The sequence below is a fragment of the Molothrus ater genome, chromosome 1, assembly GCF_012460135.2.
Source record: "Molothrus ater isolate BHLD 08-10-18 breed brown headed cowbird chromosome 1, BPBGC_Mater_1.1, whole genome shotgun sequence".
Lineage (NCBI taxonomy): Eukaryota > Metazoa > Chordata > Aves > Passeriformes > Icteridae > Molothrus > Molothrus ater.
In genome coordinates, this window is record NC_050478.2 from 54,324,833 (window position 1) to 54,345,871 (window position 21,039).

The window sequence follows — 21,039 nt, forward strand, 5'->3', positions numbered from 1 at the left end:
ATGTCACACTGTTTTAACAAAAGGGGTTTCTTAAATAGATAACAGTGGGACTATTGATTCCTCTTAAAGGGACTAGCAGGAAGAAAAATATAAAGTGTTACAACAGTGATGCCAACTGCTATCTAGAGACAAGGTTGTTTGAAGAAAGCTTTCCTTTTAATTACTGCATTATTGAAATACAGTTGCTTAGGCTGCATTGGATGTAAAGTTTTAGAACAGAAAGCTGCGGCTAAGATGGTTCTGCCAGATTTATGTACAGGGCAACTACACGACAAGCTTCAAAGATCTACTTTCTTATTTGCTAGGAAACATTAATTTTGCAATTCATGGCAGCAAAAGAAGAGGGTACTTTTTTTCTGTTCTACTACTAGTGTTCGTAGAGCTCATTGCCTGCTTAGTTCTTGGACCTTGAGGTGGTGGTACAGAAGGTAGTAGTAAATTTGCACCATGCTAAAATAATGTTTGGCATAGCTCTTTTCTTCTGTAAGATGGAATTAATCTTTCAGTTCTATTAGATGCACATGAAAGGCTCTGTAACTTTTCAACAATTCCCTAAAATATTTGTACTTGGTGGGAGGTTTTGCTTCTGAGTTTTAAGATTTTATTTCTAGAATTACTAAATTGCATTCTAACCTTGAAATGGGTGTAGGGAAAATATGTTTGATCCATGAACACACAAGGAAAAGCTCTTTAGCCTTTGTTAATGTAGGTCCTCCTCATTATCTGCCCTGCCCTGTTCTTAAGGGGACATTCCATTTGGCATCCTGAAGTAGATAATACCATACTCAATTTCTAATTTTGTCATAGAATCACTGTTAACATGGACAGGTGGTAAATTTTTCTTACTATTTCCTTCTCATCTTCAAGTGAATCATCAGGAGGTATTCCAGCCAAACATATCTCTCCAAAGAAAAAGTAGTAGTGATGGAGGTTGGAACAACATCTGATGTCCAGAAGAGATTTCCAGCAAAACTGCTATCCTGTTTGAGCAACTGTCAAGCAGCATTACTGATATTATTATTTTGGTCACTAACATTTTTATAGCCTATAGGGCTCTGAAAAGTATTTGGAAGAACTGATGACACTTGAACTCCTGACCACTTGGCTCTGGGTGTATTTGCCTAATTTGGATGTATTTGGGAGGGAGAGTGGATCTCATTTAGCTTCCACTAAGGATTCTACTAGAAATGCGTAGGTACCATGGACATGCTAGAAATGTATCTTTCAAGAATATTTTTGTTGTAGATTGTACAATTCCCTGATAACATCAAGCTTTACTTTCCTGTTTTCAGTCCTTGAAACATCACCATTATTTGTTGCTTAGTCTCTTCCAGATCATCCAAAGCACTGTTACTTCATAAACAAGGGCTCAGAAAAATCAGTTTTAGTAGGAGCCTTGGTCAGTAAAATCCCATTTAGCCATCCAAAGTGTGTGCCTGGTGTAATAGAGATTCTTCGACATCAAGTGGCATATAACACTCTTATTAGCAGCTGTGTCTCTGAGAAGCATATAAATGAAGGTAAATTGTGTGGCTGGAAGTGATGGCACAGTATTAGAGACAAACTAGTTTCTAAATTGGGTGTTGACAGATTTTACTACTCCCTTGCCAAAACTGTCATTACTTGTGGAGTACAGTAAATGATAAAAAATTCTTAACACTGTATTGATTTTTTAAAAAAATTCTATGCTCATTCTATGTACATAAATTAAGTTGTCAAAGTCATGAAAAATTAGACTATTGTATCAGTATTTTTAAAATTCTGGCATGTAATTCAGCCAAAAAGAACCCAGCTTCAGTGGTGGATAGCACTAAACAGTATTTTTATTTTTAGATGATTCAGAACTGCTTTACTTTGAAGTGGTACCACACAAGAACACCAGCTTTTCTGTCTTTTTCCTTCATCCTGTGAAAGAGAATTTAGCTTGTGGTATGTATGGAATAATTGCTATTGTCCTCTTTACTGAGCTGACAGGGGACTTGGTTCTACCTAGGCTCTTGCACTATGTTTCTCAGTTACAAACAGTCTAAGGGCCACTCAACAGCGTTCAGCCCAGGAAAAACACCAAGTGCATGCACTTATGTATAAACTGCTTACTAGAAGGTGTTTTGTACTCAGAATAATACAGAAAGTAAATGCAAATATTAAAGTCCTGTTTTGTCTTGGCCTGCATTTAATTAATAAATTGTAATTTCCACTATTTCTGATTTAAGTCTATTAAGGGAAAGCAACTCATGCAAATATATTGCTGCAAACCTCTTTCCACTGTCTTCAGTCTTACATCTCTTCAAGCATCAAAATGAAAGGATGTTTTTTGATGTTTGTAAGTATTTCAAACCAAAGATTTTTCTTGTTCTGTTCCTCCTTAGTGGTAATTGATGTTATAAGCTCTAGAGAAGTCCAATGTCACCTTCATTTAAATCCTCAAGATCCAACTCTAAATTCTACTGATGACTTCATAGCAAGAGCTGTGAAACGGTAAGTACTTTTATTTCCTAAGAGATGTCCATCAAATGGAAATATCATGTGCATTCATAATGCCATGAACTCAGCAACTGGAAAACTTCACTTTAGTAAAATGCTGTAATACAATAATGGGAATAAGTTATTTCAGTGTCTTAAGTATCTCTTTCAAAAATTTTAAACATTAACAGTGATGAAATATTTCTAGTAGAAAGCATGTGAAAGCAAGGAAAGACTATTGAGTAAAGAGTTTTACTTTTTATGAAGATGCATTTCTGAAGACTCTAGCTGATGACAGTCTCATGACTAGTGTAACTTCGAATAGCATGGAAAGGTCTTTTTACACATCTACCTAACAGCAATCAGTGCTTCTCTTCAGAAAGTGAGTTATATATGGCATGTCTACAACACTGACTCTGGCTTGTTTTCTGAACAAATTCCAAGAGAGTGAGTTGTTGTGATACATGAACATAGGCTAGACAAACTGATTCAGAACAGTCTAAGAGCACTAAGTGATTTGGCATAAGCTAGTACACATCTATTATCTGTTTGATGACAACAAAACCAATGCAGGTTGGATTTTGAACCTGAATTTAAATAAAGTACTATTTTTGGAACCAGGTTAAGAGTGGGAAAAAAACTCCTCCAGTATAGACAGTGTTTTAGAAAAGACACCTTCTGTACCTGTGTTACACAAAATATGAAGGTTACAATTACAAAACTCAAGAAGAATTAATATATTTCAATATTCTTAGTTTTGGTTTTCACTAGAAGTACCCTTATGACTTTTTTTGTTTACCAGATTGACCAGACTGAAAGACCTCCCACATTTCAGTCAAAGCTTCTGTGCACACCTAACTTCAAAGACTCAGCACTAAATTTCAGTGTGTCAACATATATTTCTGGTACAGCACATGTAGTTTGTATTATGGTTACAAAGTAACACCAGGTTGTACAAGACAAAACCAGAATGGAGTTAATGCTGGTTTTCATTCAGGTGTCAGCCACAGTTTAAAAAACAGAAGTACTTTAAAGAACATCGTATAATGTCTGTAGTTGTGACTAATGTGTCATTTCCTTCTTCAGTTGCATGTCAGTCCCAGTTGTCATGAGAGCTGTTTTCAGGAACGCTGCCAAGGTGAAAGCTGACAGTGAAACACAAGATATGGACACAGAACAACCTGGACCACAACTGGAGCAAACTACAAATTCTGACAGTCTCAAAGAAAGCCCTTCTGGTGCTAGTCAGCAAGACTGGGCAGTGAAAGATAAGCCAAATGATACAGAGAGTACAGAAGAAAATCTCTCTACAGCCAAGTCGGAAACTGTAGGTGATAACATGGAAAAAAAGTAACCCCTCACTGTGCACTGAAAGCTTGTGGAGGAAAGTAATTCCATAGCTAGTACAGAAGCTGATGTAACAATCAAAAAACCTGATCGTTTTATAAACAAAAATGAAGCCTACTTAGTAATTTGTGAATGGTATCTCCTCTTTGCAAACTTTTAAATATGGGAAAGTAATTCCCTTGAATCTGCATTTTAAAACATCCAAATCTGTAAAGTCTAACACTGTTCTATTAACCTTTATTTTGTCTTGTTACTGAAAGCCTAAAAAATCGTAGTGGTAAACAAGATTCCCTCTAACACTGTGTTTTTTATTGTTAGAAGGTAAGGCATTACTTTATTCTTGGTCAAGAGATATGTGTTCCTGACAAAGTTCCAGCTTCAATGCTGATCCTGATACAAAACTTTTTTGCTTATTTATGCATTTTTTGCGAACTAAGACATTAATGTTCATTGGTTTAATTTACATAATTCTCTTCATGAATTAGTATTCTACCCCCTATTAGTTATTTATTTCTTTCTCTTCATGCTAATCTGGTCCACATCCTTTATTCCTTCTTTTATCTTTTTCTCCAACTTTCCAGGCCTTAATCTCCTCCATATCTTCTGGTTACTCTAATGTCCTTGAAGGGCCATAAATTTAAGATCCCAGATGCCCAATCTTCAAATTCCTTTGCTTTGTTCATTGAAGATAGTCAGGCTTAGGTTTAACAAACTCAAGGTTTCAGTGATTTAATGATCAAAGTAGGTCTGTGAAGAAACTTAACTGGTGTTGGCTAAAAGTGGGCACTGCTTACAATTAGTTAAAACAACTAATTAAAAATTAGTTAGGAAAATTATATATATATTCCAACACTTTCTGCACCATATTCTACCAGAATTTGGAAGAAATCTGTGTTTTACATGATACAGTCTATAACACAATGCAGGCATTTGAAGAAAAGTAATGTTTATCCCTGTCAATATTATGCTAAATAAATTGAAAAAAGTTACTTGAACAATTTTTGTAAATACACAATTAATGCAGATACCCCTTTGTCCACTGTTTCATAAATGCATTCAATCTAAGACTCTGAACTGCAGTTCTGCTTACCACTAAAGAAGAAGAGGTACAGAAAGGAAACCAAAATTACAGTCTGTCAACTCTAACAGGGTAATGGAGTCTTTAGTAAGAATGTTGTATAAACTCAGGCTCTGAAAAACAAGGAATTTTTGCCTTAGATTTTTTCTGCCTTTAAGTATGAAATGGCTTTGTGTGTCTTTTTTTTTTTTTTTTTAATTACAGTTTACTGTTCAAAATCTTACTTTGCCTAGGTCTGGACTTCCTTTGTCTCCAATATGAACAAGTTACAGGAAACTTCCAACAAGTAAGCTGGGAACTTACTATAAATCAGTTTAATTAATGTAAAACAGAGGCATTTACAAAGAAAAAACTTCCTGAACAGAGCAATTTACAGCTACAGTGAAGGGAAGCAATGGGAAAGCAAGTCAAATATAGAATAGTTACTGAAATACAAAATGATCAGAAATAGGCATGTGTGGCTGATGTGTTTCTAAGAGGTAGTGAATAAGCTTGGCTTCCTTGAAGAGTTTGAGAAAAACATTATTGGAATGCGGGAAAGAGTTTAGGCTAGATGGACTGACAAAATAAATACAAAAATAACAAAAGGATGTTCATTAGACTGGAAGCATGTTTAGTGTGGTCTGACATGGTAAGAGTAGATGTCTAAAAGTAAAACAATGAATTGTCAGCAATTCTGTATTTGAAGAAAATGGTATGTTTTCAGCAAAAGTGACAAATATAACTATACAAGGAGGGAAAAATAGTTTTTAACCATGAAAGTGCATTGCATCATGGGTAGAAAAGATAACACATAGAATTTGACAAAACGTGACTAGAGAGTCACAGCACTCTAGGAATCAGCAGCATATCATGTTCTATTTTGCACACAGCATATCATCAACAGCAGCTTATTCTGCAAAAACACTGACCATTTCCAGAGCACTGAGCAGTTATTCTTTTGATATTGCAGGGGACCAATTTAGAGGGGCTACTTAATGGACCCGCCTCATTTCCAAGCTACTGCCAAGAAAAAAATGAGGGTGAAATGGGACCTCCTGACACAAAACAGAAACATGTTTAGCAACTCTTTGTAAAGCTTTAAAGTCACTGTGCCTTTCTGTGAATGTTACTTTTAAAGCTGAAAGTGAAGGGTTTGCCCAGAGCCAAAATCATGGTGAGGATTTACAAAAATGACTTCTACTATAAAGCATCCAAATTAGATTTTCCTAAAGCAAAAGTGATGCATCAGCCTGTACATGGCCCACAAACTAAGAATCAAAATCCACTGTGATAGTTTTAAGTACCCTGAGACAGAAAAACTAATGTTCCAGTTGCTGGACATGATGGAGTACATCCAGTGATAAGCCCAGTTGCTCTACTAACCAAACAGTCTGCATTTTAACCCAAGCAAGGGTTGACTTTTCAGGATCTGTGCAGAGGTTTGCCTTGCTGCACTCAGACTGCAAGGAACCAACCTCACCATTATTTCTACAAATGTTTTCACCGGAGCTGCCACAGTCATTGTGTTTTCCATCTTTAACTTCCCTGTACTCTGTCCCAGCTGTGTGATTAAGGTCCATGTCCTGAACCGAGTCTAAAATGTGTCCAAGATGTGGCTGTTCTTCAGTAGAATTCAGATACTTAAGCACATCATCTTCATGCTTTCCAACCATATCAAGAAGATTATTTATCATACTTAGAGCAGAATCATGTCCATTAAAATGACACCAGGATAACAGAGCACTGAAAAGTGAACAACAACAAAAGTGATTATACTTATCTACGTAGATCTCCGCTTGGTGGAGGTAGATAGACAGCAATGTGACAAGATATCTATGCATCATAAATACATTTATGTATAATTCACGATTTATGGAAAATTCAGGCAGTAGAACTAAATATTAAGCTTAAATACATAGATTCAGACAATTTTGGAAGAATAACTGAAAGAGAATTTTTAGAAATTATACTTCTACACCCAGGTAGGCATTCCCTGTTCTCAAGATGTGGGAATTCTCAGGTTGCTCACTTCAGACAGTTTCAAAATGTGGGGTGGTTTTTTTTTGGGTTTTTTTTTTTTTTGTTTTTTGGTTGGTTGGTTTTGGGTTTTAATTAAACAAACAAAAACCTGTATGTGTGTTCCCCTGTTACACACTCTCCACATATACTTGACCTTAAGGAGTTTGTAACCTACTTCAGGGTTCCTTTGAACTGGCCACATGTAATCATCAGCTCGGCACCGTGTCTGTAACCTTCATTAAAGCCTGTCTGGAGTGCAAGTTCTTTCCCAGCCTCAATTCCATCCCTATAGCCTTCCTGTAACAAAAGCAGTGAAAAAGGTTGCTCAATGTCACAACATGACAAAGTGGACCTCCAACAAATACATAACAATAATAATAAAAAAGTTTAAACAAGTATCACATCTCTTAAGTTACAGCTTCTATATCTGAACATCCTTCACCGCTACACCCCCACTGCCAAACCAAAACATGCTTGTTGCAGTATACTATGATTTACTGACCTGTAAGATGCAGTTTTTTACTTTTCCCAAAAGGATTCCCAGAAAGTGAGAAAAGAGGGAAACTTCTTTTTGAAAGATCAAAAAAAAACCCCATGTTTGCTTTTAATGATTACCAACTGCTTTGTGAGAAATGGACTTAGAAAAAAGAAGTGTATGTGGTACTTCTATCTAAAAAGATATGCAGGCTGCCAATCTTCCCCTTTAGCAGAAGTACTCTTCTATCTGTAATCCATCGACATGGAATCCATTTATTTTCACAAAATTAACTGCTGAGCATTGCTCCTTTATTTGCTGGACCTCACTCCATTCAAGAGTTATACCAGAAAAAGAGAAGGTGATTGGTGATAGACTGAGTCATATATAAATACACTTAACACGGGGACTGCTTTCTTTAAGTAAACAGCTAATGATCGTAATGCAAATTACTTTCTTTATATTATAACAACATTACAAGATTAATAGAATAATTCCTAACTTTTTTTCATATCAAAATTACAAGCTACAAAAGTGAAAACTCCTATTTGCTCATGGTGGGCTTGCTAGAAAAGCGGTCTGGAACACAAAAATTTATTTTGCCCAACATAGAACTCTTAACTTCAATAACACCTCATGATTTTGCAGTATCTACTCAAAAATACCAGAAGGATTTCTGTAAGAACACTAAACAGTTCCTTAAGAAAACCAGTCTTTTCATGGAACTCAGATGAAGGAAAACTACACTGGGTCTGCTGTAATACCATTCCTCATCAACTGCCTACACAACTGTTTCCATCCATGTTCTTCAGCCAAATGCTCTCAATTGTGAGCAGAGGAGGCCCACTCTGCATGACACAGTTATCTGTCAAACTCATCTGTTTATGAACTTGCTTTGTTCCCTGCAGAACTGCAGACAGGCAACGGATGTGGAAAGCAGCTTTCAGAAAATGGGTATTTCACTTGGAGAATACATCAACCAAAGATCTACACAGACCACAACGCCCAAGTGTGGTTGCACGTGGGGTCACACATCTTACATTCTGACTGATAAGCAACTCTACTCAAAACCCCAAACGTCTCACATTTATTAGCACTGTTCAGCTCTGTTGGCCTACATTTAATAGGGGTATACCTACAAGTACAAAGCAAGTAGCTTGCATCGCAATTTAGCACTGCCTTTTATAAATGCACATGGTTGTGCAGAAGGAGTCAATGTCTTTAAGCAAAACAGTACTTTCCTCTGGTGACTACTAAGTAGTGTTTATGTACATTTCTGCCATATTTTCCTATTCAGAAGAAAGTACACCACAATAACTTTTAAGCAGCTAGTTTTACTTTTCCCTTTAAGTCATTCACATGTATATTGAGTTAAATGTCAGTAAATCTAAAATGCAAAAAAGTATATTAAATAATTTTTACAAAAATACCTTCAATCTCTTTCTCATAGTGCTGGTCCATTCCTTCTGTAGTAGATACATTTCATCTGCATCTTCATCAAATATATCCTCACTGGATTGGCTGACTGCTACTTGTACCCAGGACATAATAGCAGTGCCCTATGGCCCCTGTTTATGTGGTAAAAAACCACGTAGAAACTCTCAGAAGTGCTTCTGGTGAAGTGTCAGATTAGAAGTTGGCAAAAAACTGTGAGCTCTGAAGAGAAGCCAGATATGGAGCTGATTATTCAAGCTGTACATGGGAACTTGGTGCTGTGTGCCATTGGGGTGCATCTGTCAAGAAAAGGAAGCCAGATCATAGTTTGTAAAGTAACTTCTGAGATATATTAGGGCAACTTATGATAGTTCCTCCGCATCTTACGGCACTGACACACATATGGATGCCCACGCAGCATTTATGAATACTGCCAGTACAAGGACAGCTGGCAGAAACAACCTTATGACTTACTTCCAACAGCGGCTGACAAACAGTCCCATACAGCCGCCACGTGGTGCCCTAAAACAAGCTGTATGTATACACACAACTTTGTGTATTTGCACTGTGTACACAATTTACTGCACGCAGGTTAATATTTGCAGTTAATAACTGGGAAGTACTTTCACCTTTGATTTACAGTTTTCTGATTATGCCAAATACTTAACTATCCTATAAAACAGAAGCAGTCCTTTCTATTTTGAATAAAGAATTAGCAAGTGCTGCTGCAGTGGAAAGGCGAAATTTTTGGGTTATTTAATGTTTCCCTATGACGAAAACTTTGAGAAGCGTCCTACAACTAATTCATTTGCCTCTAAATTGTTAGAACACACCGACACTTCCTTGCGGAAACACCGGCGGCTCTCAGAGAACCCAGGGCTCTGGGACACAACCGGCTGGGGTCCTGCAGCCTGCGGTGAGCAAGCGGGGCATCGCCCAGCCCCACAGCCGGCCCGGGCCGCAGGGAGGGCCGGGCCCGGCCGCCATTTCACGGCCGCGCATGTGCCCAGCTGGCCAGAAGAGGCCGCGCTCCGGGGAGCCTTCCTTCTGCCCCGCCCAGCCTCAGACGCTGCCTCCCCTCGCCTCGCCGTTCCGCGCTGCTCGCACAGCCACCGCCGCCAGCCCGGCCCCGCACACTGACCCTCAGCGCAGCCGCCGGCACCCCACGCCGCGCTCGGCCATCTGCACTAAGGGCAAAAGGACGCCGGCGGAAGTAATTGGGCAGCGACAGCCATGACGTCAGAGCCCGTCGGAGACACTGGAGGCGCCATCTTGAGTGAGGGCGCAGCTCCCTCCAGTGGCTCCGCCCTGCCCTCCCCGGTCCTGCCCGGGGCCGCCGGGCGGCAACGGGGCGGGAGCTGCTGCCGCAGTCGGGATGCCCTTATTCCATCATCACCTCCCGCGTTCTCAGGAGGGAGCGGCATGTGGCTGCCTCGGCCTTCCACAGTGACCGCCGGACAACCCTAGGTCAACGCATTCCTCGGGGCACGAAGGTTTCATCGTCTTTTCAGTTATAAACGGTGGACTTTAGAAAAAAAAATCTGCCTTGTTAATTTCAGAATCGTCAAGCACTTTATGTGAAGCATGCCCTTAAGCTATCCTGTATAAGACCCAGGTAGTACAATGAGAAATCCTTTTTAATATGAAAGATGCCAGCAGGAGTCAAGTGTTTCATTGCTGACTTTGACTAGAGAAAACAGGAATATCCTGTTGACATAAATGAAACATAAGTACAATAACGTTGGTGCATGCTGCATTTGGCTTATGAGCATAAGTTTAAAGCTGATTAATCTTCATGAAGACACAATACATCAAGCTTGAATTCAAGCTGCCTGCTTGTCCAAATTGCCAGAGACTGTTCAGTAAACGCCGCCGTGCGCTGAGTGCCCTGCGGGCCCCTGGCAGCCGGAACATCCGAGAGGCCGACTCCCCGATTCTCCAATTCCCCGTGGGACCACACTCCCCACAGCCGCTTACACGTGTTGGGTGTCCCGTTTCCTGTCCCAGGGGTGGCTGGTGACATTCCTTACAGCTGGGCTTGGGATGCTGCACGGACAGCATCAGGGCCTGTCTGAGCTCTGCAGGGAGATGCACGAGCGTGCGCTGCAAACTGTGCAGCCGCTGCGCCCCATTCCCTCAGCCCTTCTGCTCTGCAGATAGCATGTCCTCCTGCTTCTGGCCCATCTTGGATGCTCGCTGATGGTTGAATGCTGAGGTAGGAGTAGCCAAGTAACCAAATATGTCTAGAAATTCGTGTGTCAGGTGTCAAAATGACACCGGTGCTTCTGGATGGCCACAACTGCCTATTTGTTCCTCAGCAGTTACTACACATGTCAATGATTGCTGATTTCCTGGCCCACTGTGAGAAATAGCTACTCACTTTTCATAGTTTAGGAAGGTTTATTAAACCTTATCAAAAATACAACAGATGACTGAATAAAGAAAAAAGGTTATGGCACTGGGAGCAAAATATTTTCTCCGCCATATGCTCAGCTCCCCTTACAATGGAGGTTTTTTTCCTTTTTAACCCTTTAACCCCTCCTAAAGTTCTGTCCATCAACCCCTTCTTCACTGTCCAGTGGTAGAGATCTCTTCCTCAAATCCTGATTGAAGGTCAGATGTTGCCATAGTGACAAGCCAGCCCTCCCAGATGTCCCAATTCTAGCTGTCCCTTGATAACCACATGAGGGGGTACAACATAACTATAAATCTATAAATCCCTTCTGGCAACAAAAACTTTAACTGGTCACATTGACACTTAGCAAAAATTCACCAGGTGGAAACAATTCTTCATCTGGCAACAGCACTGTTAAACTTGGGTTAACCCTTTGCCTATCATCTTCTGCTCTGTCTCATCAGAGGCAAGCAGCCTCTTGCTCTTCTGGAAAAGATACACAGGTCATGGCTCAGGGAAGCTATGAGTTTCCCATATTCACACTATCAGTTTAAATGTCTTAAATTTAACAAAGTTGATCATCCCACACAGATGTTTAAGAATGAGTCTTTATAATTGTGAGGGAAAAAAAAAAAGAAATCTTTCTATTATTAGTTGTGGTTGAGTAATTAGGTGAATCATTGTATATATAGAGCAACATTGTTGGGATATGAAGTACAGTTGCAACTTGAAGACAATTGATTCTATGTTGATGGTGGCCTGGACAGGAGTGCTGGGATTGAGGGTGAGGTGCGATATCTCGGGGTGTGGATGTTTTCCACACTTATGTGTGTTCTAAATGGGACAGTGTCTGTGTTTTATGGTGACACTGTCAAGATATATAACAGAAGATCAAAACAGGAGAGCAATATTTCACTGGCTAAAAGCCAGTTCTGATATTTTTGCACAATAAAGTTGCCTGAAATTGTGAAAAGCAAAGTAGTTGACTTGTGACCCATTGTAAGGTTTGCCAGTGCCATATCTAAGTTTAAAACTGGGCTAATTTTAGGCTTAGGGTATCTGATGTACCAAAGGTACTTCTGGAACATGAACATGCATGTCTCAGCAGTTACTTCCTGCTTTCCTAGTGTGATGGGAGAGCTTCTAGAGGGGTCAGTACACAGTCAGAGCTTAGTAGTAACAAGAGATTTCAGGAGATCATCACACAGGAATTCTGCCAGCTTCATCTTAGCAGTATGGTTTGCCATTAAGCAATCAGCCCCGAGTGATCCCCAAAAGTGAACCATATTAGCATATTGTCATAGGGTGGTTTTTGCACCTTTGCACCTTTGCGCCATTTTTACTGTATATAATACTTCAGATAAAGCATTGCTCCTATTCAGATCATTATTATACAGCTTTGTCTCTCAAACAGAAATGGGTGGGAGCATCCATTAGATTTTGTCATAATGCAGATGCCTCAAGAATTCAAGCTTTTTTGAAGGGTAGTTGATTACCTTGGCCAGGACTTGTATATGGGCCACTCTGTGGGGCAGGTTCCTTTCATTCTCTCTACAGCAACTTCTGTTGCTGTGTGATGTTGTCTCTGGCAGAATTGAATAAAGCCTTGTGAAAAGACCCAGGGCAGAGGACTATTTACACGGTAAATTGTTCTTCAGTATGTACTGCTTATGGACTGACAGAGCCGTGTTTCATTGACTCCAACTTTGGGAGTAATATAATTCTTTTAAGAAATCACAGCTCTTAAATGGTATTTGGATAAATTTCACCAACATTTAAATCATTTAAACATTTAAATGTTTACTTGTCTTCTATAGTAAACAAGATAAAACATAATGAAAAAGAACAAGCTATCAAAATGTGAGGAGAATGGAAACTGTCAATATTTAATAAACATGGTATATGCATTGTCACCAAACATTACACAATGTTTCTGAAGAGCCTTAAACCATAAGTCTCTCCCAAAATGTGTACATATTCTATGGTCAGGTCTGTAGTCTTTTCCAGGTATCTGTCTCTACTGCCTAGTCAAATTCTAGGCTCTTTTCCATTAATATCATAAGAGGGCATTGGTAGGACTGCCTACAACAGCATCAAGAAAGACATACTCACGTCTCTGTCTCTGTCCTGATCTTGGATCTGTGCATCTTTTCTCCATTCATGGGGTTGTGCACTGCTGGCTAAATTTCAATAATAATACAGTGACCTACAGCACATACTTTGCTACCACAGAGAATGAAACAGTGAGCAAACAGGTTAAATGCAAGGTCATAGGCTTAATGAGGTTTTAAATATTGCAGCTCACAGCATAGGAGACTATAATGCCCCTAAATTGAAGAAGAGGATTAAAATAAACTTCTAGGATCAATGAGTATTACCAGGGCATGGTAATAAACCTACACTTCTGTATTTTCCTGTAATACCTCTCATGCAGGGTATTAATACAATTTACTAGTGAATCCCTGTCACCCTCTTCTGATGAAGGTAACTAATACATATGAATTACTTCTCTGCTTTTGTGAAATCACTTCTCTCTTCTTCAATAGTATACAATAATATTGCAACAACAACTCTTTGGGTCAAAATGTCACATTTAATGTGAGAAGAAAATGGAAGAATATGGAAAAGAATGTATCAAAGGTGAATGTCTAACATTCACTTCCAAGCACCACAGGAGTCTTAGTAGCTCTTTTGCCATTACTTCTTACACAAGTATTTTCAAGGGAGAAGATACTTTTTCTACCTCTTACTTCACCAGTATAACCAAAGCAACAGAATTTTGATAGTTAAATATTACAACAGGACAGTTTTCTTATTTGCAGAATCATTACCATTTCAGATCCTCACAAAGAAACCTTTCCTGTCTATTTCATGAACTGCCAGCAGCTGGGCTTAAGCTCAATTGTAAGTGGAAGTGGCAAAGCAAAGGAGTATTTTTGTCTCCCCTGCTTTCCCCAGACTTCTTTGAATGTCCTCAGGGCTTGCAGTCTGGAAAACTGTACTCTGCACTACTGCATACTAAGCAGAGCAAAAGGTACACTTTATTAGCACCAAAACAATTCTCTTCTGTCATTTTCCATAGTTTGCTCCTCAAATAAGAAAAATTTGTTGTCCCTAGAAGTACCCCATATTTTAATTCTGGAGTTTTGATAACAACTCTAACACTACAAAAAAGATAGTATAACTGAGATAAAAATGAGCTGTATACACATCACAGCTCAAAATTAATGTTGACAGAACAGAGTGTAGTATGGGACTACACTATTATTTTTAGAATACACAACAGAGAAATAAGGAAGGAATATTCCTAATTGTCTTCAATCTGTTGACAATGAGCTCTTTACAGTGTGAAATTCCCCATGAACAGAAAAAGGTTATGTCAGTGAGGGCAAGAAAATGAAATAAGTTCTACATTTTAGTTGTGTAACTGAATCATGTGTCTACTGAAATTGTAATATTAGAGATGAGTCTCACTGGGTTTGGATCATAATAAATCAGGACTCCAAAGCTTTCTGACTCAGATATCCTTAAGTAAGATTTTTTTTTTATGCAGAGCTGCCTTTTTTGTTTGTATAATACTTGATCATAATATGCAAATGTTTACTGTAAATGAAATTGGTCCAAGAAGAATGCTGTATTCTGCTTATGGATTTCCCCAGCGAATTGCATCTCTATTCAAATTTCGCAGAATTTTTGTCACACTTCATTTCTTCCACAGGAGAGAAATGCCAGCTCTTTTCTTTTGGCAAAGAGACAATTTGCTCTCTCTGTTATCGCTTGTATAAACTCAGGCAAATGCTGACAAACTGCAGGAATAGCAGCTGTACAATGCTGATCCAATTGTCTGAAGTGAATAGAACTGCTAGAAGTCATAAAACTTGTGGAGTGCACTGATTTTCTTGGCACCTGAAACCAGGAGAAAACAATTGTTTCAGTGGCAATGCACAGTTTCAGAAAGGTTGAGGTTATGACAAGGGTGGTTAAATGGTGACTTTTGAGTTACATGTGGATTGTGAGCAATTCCAGAACAGCATGTATGCCATATCTGCAGCATATAATTGGTTGGCTGACTGTGCTTGAACAAAGGCTGCTGGGCAACTTATACCTCAGCTAAGGAAGAAAGTGAGCTGGCATTGCTGGGCCTCTTGGGACTCCCTTCTACAGGGAGCTACAGTCTCTTGCAAAGCCATTGTCACCTGTAAATGGCTACCTAAGGTCCCAGATGATGGCCCTGCTAGCTGAGACAAAAACAATTGTCCAGAACAGTATAATGCTGGGCATGGAAAAATGTTTATGCCCCTTTTGTCCATTTTTACCTTAAAACTGCTGCCACAGCAAAATGACGTGTTTGACATTACTGCACCATCCCTGGCAGGGCAATTGGGCAGTGACTTTCCTTTCTCTTAGCTCCTTTTCTTCTCCCATTCTTAGTCCTATCCTCTTAACCAGTGCTGGAAGAGCAAGTATGCTTCTGGCTCTGAGTTATGCTCAACTACCTGAAGGTGATAGCATTCAGATAGTAGCTAAATAGGGATTTATTCTCCTGCCTTCCCTTGAATGGGATTTTATCACTTCCATGGGTTATTTTCTCAGATCTGTGAGTACAGTGCTCCTCTTTTACAATTACCATTGGTGTCAGTGGAAGATGCTATCTTGAAGAGCAAGTGCAGGTGCCATGCAGCCAAATGGACAAGGTCTTTGTCATTTAAACAAGATGAAATGTTCCATGGACATGTCTTGAGCATTACTCGCTAATCTGGAAGAGACTGAGCAAGGTTTCTCACATCTACTCTAGATTTATTTCACAGGACTTAACTATGTAAATTTACATGCAGTTACCTGCCCAAACTTTGCCACAGTATCTTGCTCAGGAACAAGCAAATGCAGTTAATTTGACCCAACAATCAACTGCCATGTAAACAAGTAACATTAGGTACTTTTTTTTTTCATTGAATTGTTGTAGTCAGTTTCTGTCACCCCGACTTAAACTGAGAAAATCTAGTTGAGGCTAGAAAAATCTTGAGGCTAGTGAGGTAGTTACTGATTTCTGTGGGTTTACACTCAGGGTAACACAGTTCTCAGTGTGCAGAATCACAGAGAAGGTGAACTTTCTGATCAAATCTTCTGCAGAGGAAGACTTGCTAATTCTTTAAGAACACTGAAATGTCATTGCTCATGTTGCAAGCTCAGGCCCAACTTTAGAGTAAACGTGAGATACGTTCAAAGCCTGAAGCTGCCTTTTTTTGCTCATCCAAAAGCAGCAATGAGTGGCTCAGTGAGGCACACCATGCAGGCTTGGCTTATATTTTAAATAGCAATAAAGAGCTTCAAAGTTCTTCAAAGAACTAGAAAAAAGAGTTATGAACTATACTTGTTTTTTGTGAAATAAATGAGGTTACATCTGCAAAATTGGATTGTGTTTTACTACTGACTCAGTGCATCAGCTGACTAATTGCAACTAAACAATTTTACAAATAATGCAGCAATTACATAAGCAAAACCAGAATAACCAGAATGAATTCAGCACCTTGTGAAGGCAAGAAATCAAATTCCATTGTAACATGTCAGGAACTCCAAGTTACAGGAGATGAAATATAAGGGAAACTGATTTGAGGCAATTTGTGCTCAGAGATGACAAAAAGCTCTCTATAAAAATGGGTTACTTAATTTTATTCCTTCCTTCACCCAGATTCCAGTAATTTCTCTTTCTAACTCACTTACAGGCATCAATCTCTCGAAGAAGCTTTGTTCAGATACATAACTCAGGTGAAAAATGGGAACTCTGCTATAATTTTGATGATGTAGCAGTTGCAAATGGATCACATTGTATGTTGTTAGGTTTATAAATATTACCTTTCTGCGGAATATTAATATCAAGGTCCATTCTTGTTATTTATAAACATGGTATAAAATTAAATTAACTGTCACTCCTGTTCCCAGGACTCTATAAAAATTTCACATTTGGAATATTTTTCTGAATTAAGTAACTAATTAAAATTTTTTTGTGTGTGTCTATTATCGGATTCTGTTGAGGAGCACCCTTTATCACAATGTTTGGCAAAGTAATTTACAGTTTATTAAAGAGATCGTTATTTAATAATTTGGCCAAGGAAAATCTTCATGTCCTCTGAGAATCATTTTAGCACAGGTGGAATAGTTTCCTTTTTTTTTCTAGCATGAATGAGTATATAGTGCTGAGGGTTACATTGTCTCCTCATGCAATATTAGCTTCTCAAGTAGGTCCTCAGAATATATTAAGACATAAGATGGTGTAGTCTGTGATTCCTTGAGACCATAAAACCTTGTCTTGTTTGTGGTTGCTACTGCCATATTCCTGTGTAATGCTTCCAGCTTCCTTTCAGAAGCTAAAACAAGAGACAAAGCTCGCTTCCTGATTGATTGATGGGGTAATGAAAATTATTAGTAGCCCTTACAAGCACCATAGATTTTTAAAAAAATCTCAAATATTGACACCTTATCACTGTATTTGAAACAAGCATTTGTCTGTTTGTTGTATTAAATGTAGGTAGGCATGTACACACTGATACTTATGAGTATTGTCTGCAGACTCTGAGGAGCTCACGAGTGTATTTCAAATTCACTTCAACAAGGGCACCAGGCAGTGTTATAAGGATTTTGTAAAAATCCATCCTTTAGAATCTTGTAAGTAATCTCTTGGACATCCTACAGGCTCGCCTTCATAAAGCTTTCAACACTGAGTTGAGTGGGCTGCATGTGTGTGAAGCTGCCCTGATTGAAACGCCAATATTCTCTCTTTCTCCGGGCTCTGAAATTTACTATTGCAATAAAACAGAAGCATTCCGTTGCATACTAAACTGAAGTGGCTATGAAGAACAACTGCTGAAGCCCCTCATTTATTTCATGGTTTCAGTCTAATTGACATCAGCATTCAATCCTTTCTACTGGCCTATTCATTGTCTCCCTCTCCTGGAGATTCAGTCTGGATTCAGTGTACAACAAATTCATTACTGAACTGCAGTGCCTTCCCTCTCTGAAAGGAAGGGGAAAGAAGAAATCACCCTGTAATTACAAGAAAAGCATATTTTCTTTTTTTTTAGCTCTTTGGTATTTTCCATAATACCTACAGCAAGGAACCAACACCACCTCCCACATCTCCCAGTCCAAGATTCTATGTTAAAAGGATATTTATCTATCTCTCTGACTCCAAAGAACCAGTTCCAGAGACATCCTAATACAAGTATTTCTTAATAATTCATGGCATGATTGATGGGCAAAATATATTGCAGACTATATATTTTTGGCATATTTTTTAATCAGCAGCAATAAAAATGCTCTTTTTATAAAGAACATGAATTATTTATTTTAGTACTAAAGGATGAGAATTCCTGTAATGCATCATTTGCAAGAATCATGCAATGAGCTCTAACCAGAGACTGGGAAACAATGAAAGTGATGAAGGGCCACTGGTACCCATTGATCCTTCCATAAGAATGGGGACCAAAGAGTGTTTGGAATTAGTACAGAAGAACTGATGTGGCATAAAATAAAGAGAGAAAGAGGGCAGACTGGGAAAAATTTTGCTTCACGTGGGAAAATAAAAGCAAATATTATGTGTAGAGAATACAATTAATTATATGGGAGGGCACAGAACATGGAATGTAGCCACCAGATAAATGCAATTTTATGGGGAAAAGTGTTAGGAGAAGGATGTGGTAATATTTTCCTGTCGTACAGGTGGTATTTTTAATAGTAAATACACAACTGAATGCTCCTTTTAGCATAGTGCAGACTGTGTGGGAAAATGGACCCCCTAAACCTGGCATTTTTGTATCTCTCTCCTGTTCACAGGACACATCCTCTTCTTTAGCGCTCCTTGATATTTATGAGATAGTAATTGTGAGGACCACAAAGCCTTAGAGCTCAGCTGAGGTAGAGATGGTATTGTCGAATTAGACAATTATGAACTCTAGCATAAACACTAAGAAACCGGTAATTTATTCCACACTTACAGTTTACCACATTTCTAAAATGCATCAAAAACCTGGTAAAAGCTAGGAGGTTTTCACAGCAGGTGCTATGTATATGATGTGGCTTTGACAGATGCTATTGAGAATGGTGAGAGAACTATTTGTAAGATGAAACATTCATTGTGACTTCTGTAGCTGAGAACTTAGAAAAGGCCTAATCCCCCACATTACCACTAGCTGAGAGGAAAGACAGTCTCAAGAACCACTGAGGGCTTGGATCCCATGTTGCCATATGGCTAGAACTTAGTAGATTCAAAGTAGCTGAACCCAATCAAAAAATGAGGGAGTTCATAGATGTTCTGTTTCTACTCCGTTCAGTGGACATTTCCTAAGTATTTTGGGGGGGGCGGCGGGGGGAGAAAAGTAGAGGTACTATCTACAGAATCTAAAGTCATGCAAAAGAACACTCTGCTACTAAATTATGTAATAGTGTGTGTCCCTCATTCATTAAATATCAATAAATAATTTAAAATTTTGTGTAATTTGGCATGCTCCTGAAATTAAATCCATTCTGCTGAGGTGGTTTGTTTTTGGTTTTGTTTATGTTTTTGGTTTTGTTCCTGTTTTTGTGGTTTTTGGTTTTGGTTTTGGTTTTGTTTTTTCTGTAAGGGGAATTTTATGGGCTTTCTTTGGTTTAAACTCTTGATTTGAAAAGTTTTATTCATGCCGATTAAGAGAAAATGGAAGATCAGTGGATGGTCCATAATTTGAATGAATATCAGGAGTGGAAGTCAGAAAAATTCTTTAAAGTGAGAATAAACCCTTTATTTGACAGATTAGCTGCTGGTTGCTAAACCTTATTTACATATGAGGTTCTCCCTTCCCCTGGCTCTTAGCAGACTTGCAAAAAGTCCAGCCATCCCTTTGCTACCTCTCCTGCCCTGTTTTCAAGCTGCAAGGTATAGTACTGAGACATGGGCCTTGGATGCAACTTTGCTGACATTGACTGAACAATTGACTCAGTATGCAGGATTTCAACCCATGTGCCCCAGCCAAATGCTGGACACAGGGTAGTCCTCAATGTTAAGGTGTGAACTGTTAAAATGTTCAGTAGCATTTTATGTCTGCAACAAAAAGAACCTTCTGTCTAATTTTATGGACAATTGATGTTGGACAATTGGCCAATTTGCTGGATCAGAAGTAGTAGCCTTAACTTAAATATGTTACTGTCTTCTTGCTGTATGCATTTTCCCACTCTGTAACAGAAAGCAAGTAACTTTTCAGATTCTGAAACTAAAATAATGAGAATATGTTTAGGCTTATGAAACATATTTCCCAGTATAGTGTCATTAATAAAAATCACAACAAATGTACTTTAGAGTAAATAAATGAATGAAATTTAAGACTGATACTGCAAAATAAATTTGGACCGACTCTTTTTTTGTGGGGAAATTCATTAGACTGTGAAAATTAATCACACTCTGCATAGTACCCCACTGGTACGCATGACTCACTGCAAAATAATTCTGTTGTCTTGAGACTTTGCATGTGTACTGGATTGATTCAATGTTTAATGAGATTTTTGGTTTGCATCTCATTTATGTTTATGCCTACCAGATGGTCTTCATTTGTCATAGTATTTCTTAGGAATTTCTTTTTTTGTCTCAGATTTGAGTGTCTGTATGATGAAGATGTGAAAGAAGAAACTGAGCAATATTAAACATCACAGACAATTGATTGCTAAGCATAAAGAAAGCACATTATGATTGTAAATAGTAGTGTAAGAGAAAAACCTGAACTGATCTGAATTTTGGCTCTAGGGATAAGATTTGCAAGCAAAATGTGTATCTTAGTGTGTTCCTAGAGTTGAATTTGGGGATTTAAAGTTAGGAAAGAA

At 38.6% G+C, this 21,039-nt stretch overlaps 1 protein-coding gene across 1 annotated transcript; it reads right to left on the reverse strand.

Moving 5' to 3' along the window:
• Positions 1–3,342: 3,342 nt before the first annotated feature.
• Positions 3,343–10,014, reverse strand: YAE1 (YAE1 maturation factor of ABCE1). The gene is made up of 4 exons (XM_036406922.2): positions 9,940–10,014; positions 8,795–9,097; positions 7,065–7,186; positions 3,343–6,613 (listed from the first exon to the last, which is right to left on the reverse strand). Exons 2-4 carry the CDS (start codon positions 8,909–8,911, stop codon positions 6,190–6,192), a joined length of 663 nt encoding a protein of 220 aa, XP_036262815.1. The 5' UTR covers positions 8,912–9,097; positions 9,940–10,014; the 3' UTR covers positions 3,343–6,189.
• Between the last annotated feature and the right edge of the window lie 11,025 nt (positions 10,015–21,039).